The sequence below is a fragment of the Sinohyriopsis cumingii genome, chromosome 8 (assembly GCF_028554795.1).
Source record: "Sinohyriopsis cumingii isolate HCF-2022 chromosome 8, ASM2855479v2, whole genome shotgun sequence".
Lineage (NCBI taxonomy): Eukaryota > Metazoa > Mollusca > Bivalvia > Unionida > Unionidae > Sinohyriopsis > Sinohyriopsis cumingii.
The window spans coordinates 122,809,047-122,824,343 of NC_142968.1; the positions used below are offsets into that span (position 1 = coordinate 122,809,047).

General features: G+C 33.7%; 1 protein-coding gene across 1 annotated transcript in view; it reads right to left on the reverse strand.

The window, feature by feature from the left end:
- The window catches only part of LOC149794553 (tyrosine-protein kinase JAK2-like), an 87,701-nt gene that overhangs the window by 31,730 nt on the left and 40,674 nt on the right, over positions 1-15,297 (reverse strand). The window contains exons 8-9 of the mRNA XM_089969129.1: positions 11,035-11,310; positions 7,246-7,591 (exon numbers count right to left, since the gene is read on the reverse strand). Of these exons, the coding sequence (XP_089825255.1) occupies positions 7,246-7,591; positions 11,035-11,310 (622 nt within the window). The remainder of the gene's footprint in view (positions 1-7,245; positions 7,592-11,034; positions 11,311-15,297) is intronic.

The following is a 15,297-nucleotide window of genomic DNA, read 5'->3' on the forward strand; positions in this document are numbered from 1 at the left end:
GAATGCAATGTATTGTCTCAGTCTGTAATACACTGATGCATGCAATGTTCTCTCTGTAACACACATTTATGAATGCAATGTACTGTCTGTAGCACGTCTACTATGAATGCAATGTATTGTCTCAGTCTGTAATACAATGATACATGCAATGTACTGTCAGTAACACATATGAATGCAATGTACTGTCTCAGTCTGTAACACATCAATTAATACACTGTACTCAGTCTGTAATGCATCAATGAATATGCTGTAATGTCTCAGTTTGTAACACATGTATGAATACACTGAACTGTCTCAGTCTGTTGTTGTTGTTGTTGTTGTAGGGTTTAACGCCATTTTTCAGCACACGATAGGCTATACATGGCAGCCAGTATTAATGGTGGAGGAAGAACCTGGAAAATCCCGGAAAGAACCACTGAACCACGAGAAGTTACTGGCAAGCTTTCTCACATACCCACATTGGCCGAATCTGAGACTCGAACCCACGATGGCAGAGGTGAGATGGCATTGGTCTCAGTCTGTAACACATCTATGAATACACTGTACTCTCTCAGTCTGTAACACATCTAATGAATGCAATGTACTATCTCAGTCTGTAATATTCTATACCATCCAATATTTCATGTATCAAGATTTAATTATATTTTGCTCTTTATTAGATACAAGGAACTTTGTAATGTTATTAAGACTTGGAATATTATAACTTACTGAACATTATAATTAATATTTTTATCAATAATTAGTTTTACAAAAATATAATTAACAAAAGTAAATACATTTCCTAACAGGCTGAAGAGCCCCCTAAAACTAATAAGTGAATATTCTTCATTTTCTTTTCTTCTTTACACTTACTGAATCACTGTGATAGAGAAACCTGCTTATTTTAAAATGCTAATGAATCTATCAACATAAATGCCAACCTGTTTTTAATCCTCAGACCTTTCAATAATTACAGTAGTCACACCTCGAAGTACCTCAGTATATCACATTCCTTATTTTATTGCTGATATGGATTTAATTATACTGTTTAAATTATATTTGTTCCATATAATGTTGCCTAGTATAAGTCAACTTGACCTATATCACAGTCCACTTTTATGGTGCACCTGAACAGTGTTATGGTGAATGACCACATTACTGGATTTACATATATGCAAACCCTGAGAGAGGTGTTAAGTGTAACGTTTACTAACTGTAAAAAAATAAATAATCTGAGCATAAAAAGTGTATTCTAAATAAAGTGTAACCCCGCTATGACGCAATAATTGGGGGTTTTACAGTATTTTACGTTTTTCAGAGAACAATGCATTAGCACATAAAACTGTGTTCATGTCTAATGTATATGATGAATAGGGTATAACACCGTTCACTATCGTGCTGTCATGGTATGCAGTTCATCCATAATGCATGTAATTCCATTGAAAAACTGCACACAGATTTAAAATAGTTAATAATTTTGTCACAGATCATTTTGTCTGAATTCAACGTCTAATATATAGCATGAACAGAGTAATGACAGCATTTAATTAATGTCTGATATCATACCATCGTGGCATGCAGTAAATCCATCATACATGAAATTTCATTGCAAAAATTGCATACATATTTAAACTATTCAATAATTTTGTCACAGATCATTATGTGTCTGAATTCAATGGGAAAAATTAACAACAAAATTAGGTTAAGAAAGATGAAGCACATGTACTATTCATTATGTTCAAGGTCTATGAACGGTGTCTGTCCAAATTTCATACTGCTAAAATTTTCTTATACACATTTCTGTGAACCTTTATCCATTGTAAATTCCCAATAATTAATACTTGTACGCCTATTCGTTAGAACAACTACAAGAAGAATAATTAACAATACATGCTTTCAGCCTGCAGCAAACATGATGGTGCCTTTCATTTTTTATGTTTAGTAAATTGTAAGAATTTTTTATCAACCACCGCATTGTCTGCTGCTTGGTTGTGTATGCAGTTAAAGAAGAAACACATGTCAGCTATTGTTTGAACAATGATTGTTTACAGAATTAATTGAAGACAATCACAAAGATGGCTTTCTGGCTTTACTCATGGATCAGAAATAAGTAACATTTATTTTGGCATAACACTTCAAGAACCTGGTGAAACTGTTAAATTTCAGAAGCGACTGCACGATTATATTATATTTGAATTCATATGCGAACTCTTCCCCAAAATGATAATAAATATTTTACACACTATTTCTCGTACTTTAAAAAAATAATTCCAGGTACGAGAAAAATACACGTACATGTATTTAAAATTTCAGGGACAACGACACAATCGTATTATCTTCAAATTCATACGTGATCTCTTCCCCGAAATGATAATAAATTCTGTATACACTATTTCACAGACTTTGAACAAATTTTTTTTTCATGTGCGAATGAATATATGAAATTTCGGGAGCCATGTCATGACTGTTATATCCAAATTCATGTTATCACTGGACGCGTTATGGTGGGGTCACACTGTATTACTAGTACTAATATTAGTACCCCTACTTCACTGAGTCTATAACATCATAGCTAATACAGTACATGCCATAATTACAGTACACTGTGACTGCTCCAGTGGCCTAAGTGGTTAGAGCATCCACCTCGGTTGTGGGAAATTGTGGGTTCAAACCCCAGCTGAGTCATATCAAAGTCTTATAAAAATGGTACTAGCAGCTGCTCACTTGGTGCTCATCATTACAAGGTTAGCATTAGGACTGGTCAACCTGGTGTCAGGATAATGTAACTGTGTGGGACATAATAATGCCACATTGCAGACATTGAAGCGATATAACTAAAAAATTGTTGCCATATTAAAATTCCAAGTCACACACACACACACACATACAGTACACTGTATGAAAAATGTTTATTTTTGCAATTTTACTACTAACCTGGAGTTGCCAGTCAAAATATTTAGCAAAAATGAACAAATCCACGTGGATTAAAACCAGAATACTAACACAAAACATACTGAAAAATTATTTATATTCAACACTGACTTTAACAAGCCTTCATGTCCAACTTTTGCCGAATGATCATGAATTCTACAAATTCTGCAATGAGTGCTGTATTGTATCACTCTCATATTCTCCATTACAACTTGTAAAGCTGTGGTGATGTGTCCTTTCCTGATCAGACTTGTTTTGAAGTTTAAAAACAACCATCTGCTAAAAGATTTTTCATCCATAAGTCAAACTGTAAAAGCCCATTTAGCTTAATATCTGGTGCAATTTTCTTTAAAAGGCAGACTGGTCTTCTAACTAACTTGACTATCAATATAATGAAATGGGTCATATACAGTTGCTTTAAAAGGCAGAGTGGTCTTCTAGCTAACTTGACTATCAATATAATGAAATGGGTCATATAGAGTTGCTTTAAAAGGCAGACTGGTTTTCTAACTAACTTGACGATCAATATAATGAAATAGGTCGTATACAGTTGCTTTAAAAGGCAGACTGGTCTTCTAACTAACTTGACTATCAGTATAATGAAATGGGTCGTATACAGTTGCTTAAAAAGGCAGACTGGTCTTCTAACTAACTGGACTATCAACATAATGAAATAGGTTGTATACAGTTGCTTTAAAAGGCAGACTGGTCTTCTAACTAACTTGACTATCAATATAATGAAATGGGTTGTATACAGTTGTTTTAAAAGGCAGAATGGTCTTCTAACTAACTGGACTATCAATATAATGAAATGGGTTGTATACAGTTACTTTGAATAAAAAAATTAGGAAGGTACATGTAGATCTATATGATCGACAAATTAGCTCTTATGCTATTCTTATACAGCAGTATTTCTTTTTAGAATATCTCAAATCCTTATAATTGTTGTTGTTGTGGGGTTTAACGCCATTTTTCAGCATGCGATAGGCTATGCATAGCGGCCAGTATTAATTGTGGAGGAAGAACCCAGGAAAACCCCGGGAAGAACCACCGACCCACGAGAAGCTACTGGCAAGCTTTCTCACATACCCACATTGGCTGAATCCTAGACTCAAACCCACACAGACAGAAGTGAGATGGCATTGATCCGTAATGGAGAGCGCTTTAGACCACTCTGCCAAATCCTTATAGTAAGTGGAATTAAAGAGATGATAATATAAATGACAAACATAACTTTTTAATGTACCGGAAAAGCATAATCCATATACAGGTGAGTGTAAGATGTAATTTGGTGAAAAAACAACCCATAATGATTATGTCAAAAGTGTAATGATTGGCATGTATGCATTTACTGCAGTATGACACATCCATATCTCGTACTGCAGTATGACACACCCATATCTCATACTTCAGTATGACACACCCATATCTCATAATGCAGTATGACAAAACCATATCTCATACTGCAAAATGTGCTGACCAATCAGAGTCTACGTTGTCAGCACATAACGTGATGATAGATCTGGAATGACATTATCTGTAGTTTGTATCAACTATAAACATGTAAACAAAACAGGAGACTCTATCTGAAAAGCCTGCCCTTGAATTAGCTACAAAGTAAAAAGCTTTAAAACTGATCCTAAACTAAAGCGTATCTTAGCATGGTCAGTAGGTACATTTACTGATTTAAAAAAAATATAAACTGCTGTTTTAAACTTTAACACTGATATAGTTTTAAAAAGTATATTAATTCATTACTGTTCAATGTCTGCACCTTTTTTGTCATTATAAACTTCCATATATGATATAAAAATTATCAATTGCTATGGACTTTTACAATGATGGTCAGTTATTGAACTAAGTCAAGAAAGTGCGCATCAGTTCCAATTAATACTAATGTAGGGAAATACAAATATTTTCCACCATACACTGCTCTGATTGCGACATCAAAGCCTGATATTCAATCTGGTTTGTACTGGATCACACCTCTAGGTTGATGTTGTCTAAAAAAATTCCAAGTACTTTAGTACTGACTTTGCTGTATGTATTTTGCAGGGCATATATGTAATGACCTTACATGGAATACTGATATATAGAGTAAAAATAAAGTCAATAACTGCCTTTTAAAGGTATGTGTGATAAAATGCTGAATGGGGCCCTCAAACCTTTACAACTGCCACTATTTAATGTGTAAGACTTCAAATAGACGTAACGTTTTAATCTCCTATCCAAGTTATTGAACATTTTAAGTAAGTCCATTAAAAAACAATACTGTAATGAATACATCTAGTATCTGTGATTTCAAGAAATTCTTCCATTCACTTCCAGTATGTACAATTCATGCACACCAGGTGGACAAAGCTTGAGTAAACTATGTTAATGAGTGGTCAAAAAGAAAAGGTCATTCTTGTCAGCTTATATAAACAAAAACTTACATAATTTGTAAGTGGCGAGTGGGTTGAATTGATGAATTAATGATTGAATGGATGATGGATGAATGAAAGACTGAGTAGATGAATGAATGAATGAGTAAATGCATGAATGAAAGAATTATGAATGAATGAATGAATTAGTAAATGCATCAATGAAAGAATGAGTAGATGAATGAATGAAAGAATGATTAAATGAATGAATGAAAGAATGAGCAGATGAATAAATGAAAGAATGAGTAAATAAATGAATGAATGAATTAATAAATGCATGAAAGAAAGTAAATTGTTATGTATATTTGATTTAATTTATATCTAATTTAATTATTTGTAAGTTTAAAAAAAAATAATTTTTAATTTCATTATAAGTCAAAATAATGTAGTTCTGTTTATTAGGAACTTGATAGTTTTCCAGAAAATAGTTTGACCTTGACCGTTCATTTTAGTAAACACATAAGGTTGACCTGGTTCCCGACCTTAATTCAAAATTAGTAACAGCCATGTGAACAAATTATTTTTATTTTTATTGCGGGAATAATAAGGTTCAGATTGAGGCTGTATTGAATATGTGACCCTAGGCTTGTAAATAGTTTTAGTGAAGTAAACAACTTTTTTTCTCGGAGTAAAACGATTGGTTTTTATTAAGGTCACACTGGGTTTACATAATTTTTTATATGTAAACATGATCATGTAATTCTCTATTTCACAATTAGGCATTTCCGAAATTGCGCATTACTTAGTTTTAATAGTGATGTTTAGAGAGAGATGTCATAGTTTGGGCTTAAAATGCTTGATGTCAAGTTGTTTCATTCTGTTGAAGCCAGTTTTCGAGTCACATTTTAATGTTTCTTCAGATTTTTTGGATTCTAAAAGATTAGTTTCTCTGGAAATATTTTCGTGCTCATACAGAATTCCTGAACAAAGACTTTCTTAAAAATCTTATTCAGATTTCAAACACTGGATTATTTCTTGAGTTTCTACAAGGAACTGAAGACAACAACATTGAACAGGATACAGCATACGTCATCGCCTTCCATCTTGGATTCTTCATTGGGATTCAAACTTGAATTCATTAAAAAATTGTATTATTAGGACTTCTAAAATTTTATTCGGGGATTATTCTTGGATTATTTTTGGATTTGATTCTTAAAACCATAACTTCTTTTTTTTCATTTTTACAGTATTTTTTCAGGGAAATAAATTATTTATGTTTTTCAAAGCTTGTTGTTTTCACTCTTTCTTGTGTTACTGTTTATTTGAGCCTAAACATGTAACAGAATGAATGATTGAATGAATGTATGATTTATGGATGAATAAAAGAATGAGCAGATGAATAAATGAAAGAATGAGTAAATGAATGAATGAAGAAATGAGTAGATAAATGAATGAATAAAAGATGAAATAACAAGTAAATGAAAGATTGAAATAATTAGTAAATGAATAAATAATGGATGAATGAGTAAATGAATGAATGAAAGAATGAGTAGATGAATGACTGAGTAATGAATAAATAAATATTGGATGAATGAAAGAATGAGTAAATGAATGAATGAATAATAAATGAATGAAAAAATGAGGAAATGAATGAAGGAGTAGACAAATGAATGAATAATGGATGAATTAAGGAATGAATAGACAAATGAATGAAAGAATAAGTAAACAAATAAAGGATAAATAAATAAATGAATTAAAGAATGAGTAAATGAATGAATAATAGATGAGTGAAAGAACAAGTGAATGAATGAATGAAAGAATGAGTAGATGAATGAATGAAAGAATGAGCAAATGAATTAAAATTTGCTTAACAATGTGTAGAATATTAAGCCAACATAGAAAATATACCTTGCCAATGCAATCCAACATAGAAAATATACCTTGCCAATGCAATCCAACATAGAAAATATACCTTGCCAATGCAATCCAACAGCTTCACATCTTCATCCTTAATCATAATATTCTTGTAGCTGTCCTTTAATATAATTGACTTTGCATTCTCTCCACTAACAACAGGACCCGTCTTGTTCACATTTGACACGGATTTCTGATTGGCTGAAGTGTTTTCATTCTCAATGTTTTCTTCTTGACCACACTTTAAATAGTTATTCCCCAAATACGATGTGTTTTCAGACTGGTTCTCTGCCTTTTCCAACTCTTTTCTGAATGGGGGGATTTGAGTCAGGTTCACTGTTTTTCCAGGCCCTCCAACTGCATTCTGTGGCAAGGTCTGAAGTTCTTTGGAGATGGCTTCCAACCTGATTTGAGACAACAAGTATTGAGTACCATTTCACTGATAAAACTGAGCATAACCAATGGATAATATAATTCAACTTAAGTGATCTGTTTATTGTGACTCATACCCTTTTACAAAATCATACTGAGGCAAATAATATAGGATAAAGCTATGAATCTGCTAGAAGGAAACCACATTCTATCAGTAGCTACAGCGTAAGACTTATAATCCAAGAATAATGGTAATGATATACACCAAGACCATCTCAAGTCGACTGCATTGATATATCCTTAAAAAAGCACTTGGCATGAACCAAAAGCATGTTAAAAGCACTGTTAAAATTAATAATATAAAATTTGGATTGAAAGGAAGCTCATTATTTCTTCTCAAATATATTTGTACTTAAGTCAGCATATCCTTGTACCAGCCTTGTACTTAAGTCTTTACATAACTGCCATCAGCATATCCTTGTACCAGCCTTGTATTTAAGCCTGTACACAACTGCTGTTGGCATATACTTGTACCAGCCTTGTACTTAAACATGTACACAACTGCCATCATCATATCCTTGTACCAGCCTTGTACTTAAGTCTGTACACAACTACCATCAGCATATCCTTGTACCAGCCTTGTACTTAAGTTTGTACACAACTGCTATTGGCATATACTTGTACCAGCCTTATACTTAAACATGTACTCAACTGCAATCTGCATGTCCTTGCACCAGTCCTGTACTTAAGCTTGTACACAACTGCCATCAGCATATCCTTGTACCAGCCCTGTACTTAAACATTTACATAACTGCCACCAGCAAGGAACCAAATCTGCCATCATACAATAAACCTGCAGATCAGAGTCACACAATACCAGAAGAAAACTGCCTCAGAGTAATGAAGAAGTTGGAATATTGGAATTTCTAAAATTGCATGATCACTGTATGTCTAAGTAAGATGCCAAATGAGTTGCAGTGAACAAGGCCTGAAATGTTACAGTGTGGCTGTGGAAATGAATGGCTGGACTTTGGCAAATGTAAAATAATACAACATATTTATCTACCTTGTATTATTCATGACTTTTCCACTTTCATAAAGATCTGAGGTGTTGCAATTGACCTCTTTGTTCTCCATCCATGTGTCATGCATATGAAATGATTAATGAATCAAACAATGCAACTGCCAATACTAATCAACTGTAGGACAGTTGAGACATTTTCATGGCTTTTAGGGTAAATCTATATAGCAACGTCATATACCAATAATTTGTAAGTTAATGGTCCAAACTTGATCAAATTTTGGGTTTGAATTTAAAATGAAGCAATTTAAACTCATTTTTAAAAGTTTAAAAAGTACAACTAGATCTGTGTTTGCAAAATATGCATGATCGTACATTAAAATATTGCAATAATTTAAAGTAAATCTAATTAGGTCATCTATGTATACATTCTAACACGCATACCAAATTTCATACATCTACCTCATATGTCTGAATTTTATTCTGAGCTAAGCTCATAAAGTTTGGTTAAAAGTCAAAAAAGGAAAAATAAAGTGTTTTGTTTTCCAAACAGAAAACCTGTTGTAATGATTAAATATAAAAATAAATATGTAAATCTAATAAGACATCTTGGTAAAATATAACCAGGTCATCTAGGTATAAAAATAAATATGTAAATCTAATCAAGACATCTAGGTAAAATATAACCAGGTCATCTAGGTATAAAAATAAATGCAAAAATCTGATCAAGACATCTAGGTAAAATATAACCAGGTCATCTAGGTATAAAAATAAATGTGAAAATCTAATCAAGACATCTAGGCAAAATATAACCAGGTCATCTAGGCATAAAAATAAATGTGAAAATCTAACCTGGTCATCTATGCATAAAAAATATCTGAAAATCTAATCGAAACATCTATGTAAAAAAATAAATCTGAAAATCTAGTCAGGTCATCTAGGTATAAAAATAAATGTCATCCAATTTCAATTCTGAATACCTCAAATGGTTTACTCCTTAATTAGTCTATCAAGGTTTTTATCTTCAAAAAGCCCATGAAGTTAAAAAATATGCAAGAAATTAAATATACTGCTGTAATGGCCTGAAAATGTAATAAGGTCATCTACTGATGATCATGACAAGTCTACAGTTTAGTGCCATACGTACGTATGGATGCACAGTAACAAATACACCTTTACAGATATTAGTGGACACAGAAAAATGCAAATGCATGGGTGAGCAGAGTAATCTGCCTTTATCCATACATCAGCTGATAAAATGTTAATCATCCGACGTATTTTTTCAAATGAACAGCACAGACTTATCTGCTGGTCCATTTTGCAATGTCAGACCTGTTCATAGCTGGATGATAATTATAAATGTCAGGCCTGTTCATGGCTGGATGATAATTATAAATGTCAGGCCTGTTCATGGCTGGATGATAATTATAAATGTCAGGCCTGTTCATGGCTGGATGATAATTATAAATGTCAGATCTGTTCATGGCTGGATGATAATTATAAAAGGATAAATCTAGTTTGCATCTTCAATGTTTTTTTAATAATGGAAACTACATTTACTGAAAAACAGATATTTGCAACAGTCAAGTCACCAATAATACATTCAAGTCCTCAGTGCAATACTATACCAATTTTAAGAAATCACTTACTCAGATAAGCAAAAAATAGCAAAATCCATTATAGACCACAGCACTGGGTGAGTCAAGATGTTACAATGGCAACAAAAGTTTCTGCAGTTTATTGTGGATTTTACTGCCTGAAATTTTCATGTCAACCAATCAGAAATCACATAATATGCGATGGTGTGTTACAATCAGCTCCACAAATATCAAATTCCAGAACCATTCCTCGGTAAATTTGTCAGTGTTTAAATCATAAACAAAAACATTTTGATGATTCTGAAATTTTATTGAGAATAAAATATTATTTAAAACTCAATCACTCAAGGCATTTGCTGAAATATTATGCTCAATAATATTTCATGTTTTACTGTATTTTATATATGTGATGCTGCAGACAAGATAAAAAGAAATATATACTACTGCATCTGTGTTTTGTTCAAAGTTTGTGGAAGTAACAAGTCTGACAAGCCAAGACATTCATACGCCAAGCTGAGACACATTCATATGCCAAGCTGAGACACATTCATATGCCAAGCTAAGACACATTATTGCGCCATATTAAAGGAGTTCTTTTACCAGACACTGAATAAATAATTGTATATATAAACCCAATTACACTTTCAAAATATTTTTAGCTTTACTGTTTATAAGGAATGAAAATCAAATGGGAATTTATAAAAGTTCTCTTCAGTGTAACTAAGAATACTGATGCATGGAGCTTGGTGACAACACTTAAATTATATTGCACAATATGGATTAACAACTGTATTAAATAACATGTTATACTACATTGGTATGTATTACTTTCACAATAATGAAGATTCATTATTACCTTGTACACATTTCCGAAAAGGAGGGTCTACTTTCTGGTTTATATTCCCAGCAGTCCCTCATAAGCTTGTACATTGACTCAGGACACTCTAAGGGCTGAGAGAGTCGTTCTCCACGGGACATTCTAGCGAAGCCATGTCTAGCGAAATCTTCAATACTGTCGCAGAAATTTGGTACTGCCCCATAGCTATAAATTTCCCATATGACAATTCCTGCACTCCATATATCTGCCTTGCTTGTAAACTTCCTCTCATGTCCAATATACTCTGGAGAACACCTAGAACATATGCATGTACATCAATAATTTCTGGTCTGTATGAACTGTCTAACAGTGCTCCATAATCTATTCCACTTATTTTTTATAAACAGTGTAATTAAATCATGACTTAATTATACGCAAGCAATAACTGCTCCCTTCCAAATTATGAAAGCAATAACTGCTCCCTTCCAAATATATCAGAATAAGTAGACTGCTAGATGACTAGATACAAGTTTAATTTTCCATTACTTGCCACTACTGCCATTTTATCACTGAGTTAGCTGGATGCATGTTGTGGGGGGACAAATTAATTAAACTTGTCTGTACTTATAACAGTATAAGGGTCATTACAAAGGTATTCCTTACTACAAACCCTAGGTAACAAAGCTTGGCATGGAATGTTTGACTTTGACAACCAATGATTCATTATGGGTAGAAAGCACTGATAGTGTTATGGGCTGGATTCAAAATGCCAATAGACTGCTGGTTCATTATTAAAGAAAGCAGTATGAAGAAATGACAGTATCCATTTTGGAGTATAAAAGATATATTTAACCCACTATTCATGTTGCAATTTGCTTCGTAAGAAAAAAAAAGAAGAAAACTCACATCACATCATGATAAATACTGCCAATCTGCCAGATAACCACACATACTTATGCCAGAGATAACCACAAACGCTTATGCCAAAGATAATCACACATGTTTATGCCAGAGACAACCACACGTTTATGCCAGAGATAACCATACATGCTTATGCCAGAGGTAACCACATATGCTTATGCCAGAGAAAACCACACGATTATGCATTAGATAACCACACATGCTTATGCCAGTGATAACCACACACTTATGCCAGAGATAACCATACATGCTTATGCCATGAGGTAACCACACATCCTTTTGCCAGAGGTAACCACACATGCTTATGCCAGAGGTAACCACAAATGCTTATGCCAGAGATAACCACACATGCTTATACCAGAGAAAACTATACATGCTTATGCCAGAGGTAATCACACATGCTTATGCCAGAGATAACCACACATGTTTATGCCAGAGATAACTAGACAATTATAACAGAGATAACAATACCCTTATGGCAGAGATAACCATATACATATGACAAAGATAACCACACATGCTTGTGCCAGAGATATCCACACACGATTATGCCAGAGGTAACCACACATGCTTATGCCAGAGATAATCACACATGCTTATGCCAGAGAAAACCACACATGTTTATGCCAGAGATAACCAGACAATTATAACAGATAACAATACCCTCATGCCTGAGATAACCATACATGCTTATGCCTGAGATGATAACACATGCTTATATCCAGAGATAATTACACATGCTTGTGTCAGAGATAACCATGCATGCTTATGACAGTAATAACCACTAAAGGTGTCAACAGGTATCCAGGTACTTGGGTGCCTGCCCATTCATAAATACCCAGGTATGAAAATTAGCTATAGGGTAAATTTTTAGTTCATGTTAAAGAAAAAAAATAAATTTAAAAAAGGTTCCAAGTTCAGATCAAGTATTATATCTGGTGATGTTAGGAGCAAGCGAGACACAAAATAACGTGTACAGTTCAAGGCTAGTGTCATGTGACATTGATCCCTTGCAGACCTCCATCTACCGATTTTCATATTGTCAACAAGTGCGACCAAATGGCTATATACTCGAAGCTTACTTAATTTCTATTTATAGTAATTGTACATGACATGATTCTAAGAAAACAGATGGGTTTTTTAATTCTGAAACCATGTGTAACAGATTAAAATTATAGCTTTATACACACTTATGTAGCAGGCCAGTCTATACTGAACAAAAATGGTACCAAATATCATCAAGCGAAACCGGCTTTATTGATGTGACTCATGGATGTTATATGACTGAAAAATGTTAGATGAGAGGGATTTTATTAAATTGAAGAAAATGTTGCATCAGGAAAAAGACAAATCAATAGTGCCTTAAAAATTTTGGCAGAGGAATTCCAAATGATATAATACAGCATTCAGAATTTGTGGACTTGACTTTATGACCTTTGAGCCAAAGCTAAACATGTGATGTAGACTAATTAAAGTGAATGTCGTGTTCAAATAATTTATCATTCTGTTTTGTGTTTGTATTCTTGTACTAATCCACATGGATTTAGCCAATTTGTGACGAATTTTAACTAACTGCAGATCCATGTAAGTAGCAGAAATAAATTTTAATAAATGTATGTCTTTCATAAGGTTTTCTGTAATTATGGCATGTAATACATAGAAAATTCTTTTTATGTACAGATTGCACTTTTTTGCCACTCATATTAGAAATAATTACATCTTTCCCTCTCGGGTGGTTGGCATGTATGAACTTACAACAAAGCAGTTCGAATTCACATTTTAAATAATTTCCCTTTGATCGGGATCTGAGTAACTGATCATTATGATTGTTGGGTACCCAGTTGACTTTTTTGTAAACTTTTGACTTCTCTAATAACCACATGTGCCTATGGCTGTGATAACCACAAAAACTAATGCCAAAGATAATTACACATGCTCATCACAGAGATAACCACATGTGTTTATGAGAGATAACTACACAGGCTTATGACAGAGATAACCACACATGTTCATGACAGAGATAACCACACATGCTTATGACAGATTACCGCATATGTTTGACAGATAACCACACGTTTGTGACAGATATAACCACACATGCTTATGTTAGTGAAAACCACATATGCTCATGTCAGATAAAACCACACATGCCTATGGCTGTGGTAATTATACATGCTCATGCCTCCGGTAGCCACACATGTTTATGCCTGTGATAATTACATATGCTTATGCTAGAGATAAGCACATTTGCTTATGTTAGAGATAACCACACATGCTTATGCCAGAGAAAACCACACATGCTTATGCCCGATATAACCACACATGCTTATGAGACAGATAACCACACATGCTTATATTAGAGATAATCACATGCTTATGCCTGTGATAATTACACATGCTTATGCCTGAGATAACCACACATGCTTATGCAAGAGATTGCCACATATGTTTAGGCCCGTGATAATTACACATGCTTATGATTGAGATGATTATACTTGCTTATGTCAGAGATAATTACACATGCTTGTGCCACAAATAACCATGTATGCTTATGCAAGAGATAACACATGCTTATGCAAGAGATAACCACACATGCTTATGCAAGAGATACCCACACATGCTTATGTAAGAGATAACCACACATGATTTTGCTAGAGATAACCACACATGCTTTTGCTTGAGATAATCACACATGCTTTGTCTACAGATAAAAACACATGCTTCTGCTAGTGACAACTACACATGCTTATGTCAGAGATAACTACACATGCTTTTGCTAGAGATAACCACACATGCTTATGCTTGTGATAACTACACATGCTTATGCTTGAGATAACCACACATGCTAAGATGTAAGAACATCTGCATTAGCATTGTTCAGAGATATACCTAGAGCAATACCTGCATGACAAAGGGCCAAACTCTACAATTTGCTCCATGTGGCCTTTAAATGAGGAACTTCTCTTGGGAAACCAAAGTCAGGAAATGGGCATCCTGGGCCCATTACTCCTCAAAATGATAAAGTTTACCTGAAATCCAACTAGTTTAATGTCTCATCAAAACATTTAACATCACATGCAAAGATAATGCCATAAAATGGAATCATTAGGGCCTTAGCTCGGGGCAAAAAGGTGTAGATAAAACAAAACCCATAAACTGTATATCACTTTCTAATAGACAAGCTTCTTACCAAACTCCATCAAAATAAGTTCAATGCTTATTGAGCCAAGCTGATAGCTAGCTACATTACAAGAATCAAAAATAAATGGAGTTGATGAAACAAAACCAATAAAATGCACACCAAGTCTTCGAGCCAATATTCATACCAAACCTCATGAGAATATGCTAAGTTGGTTCCAGAGTATTGATGGGTACAATAAG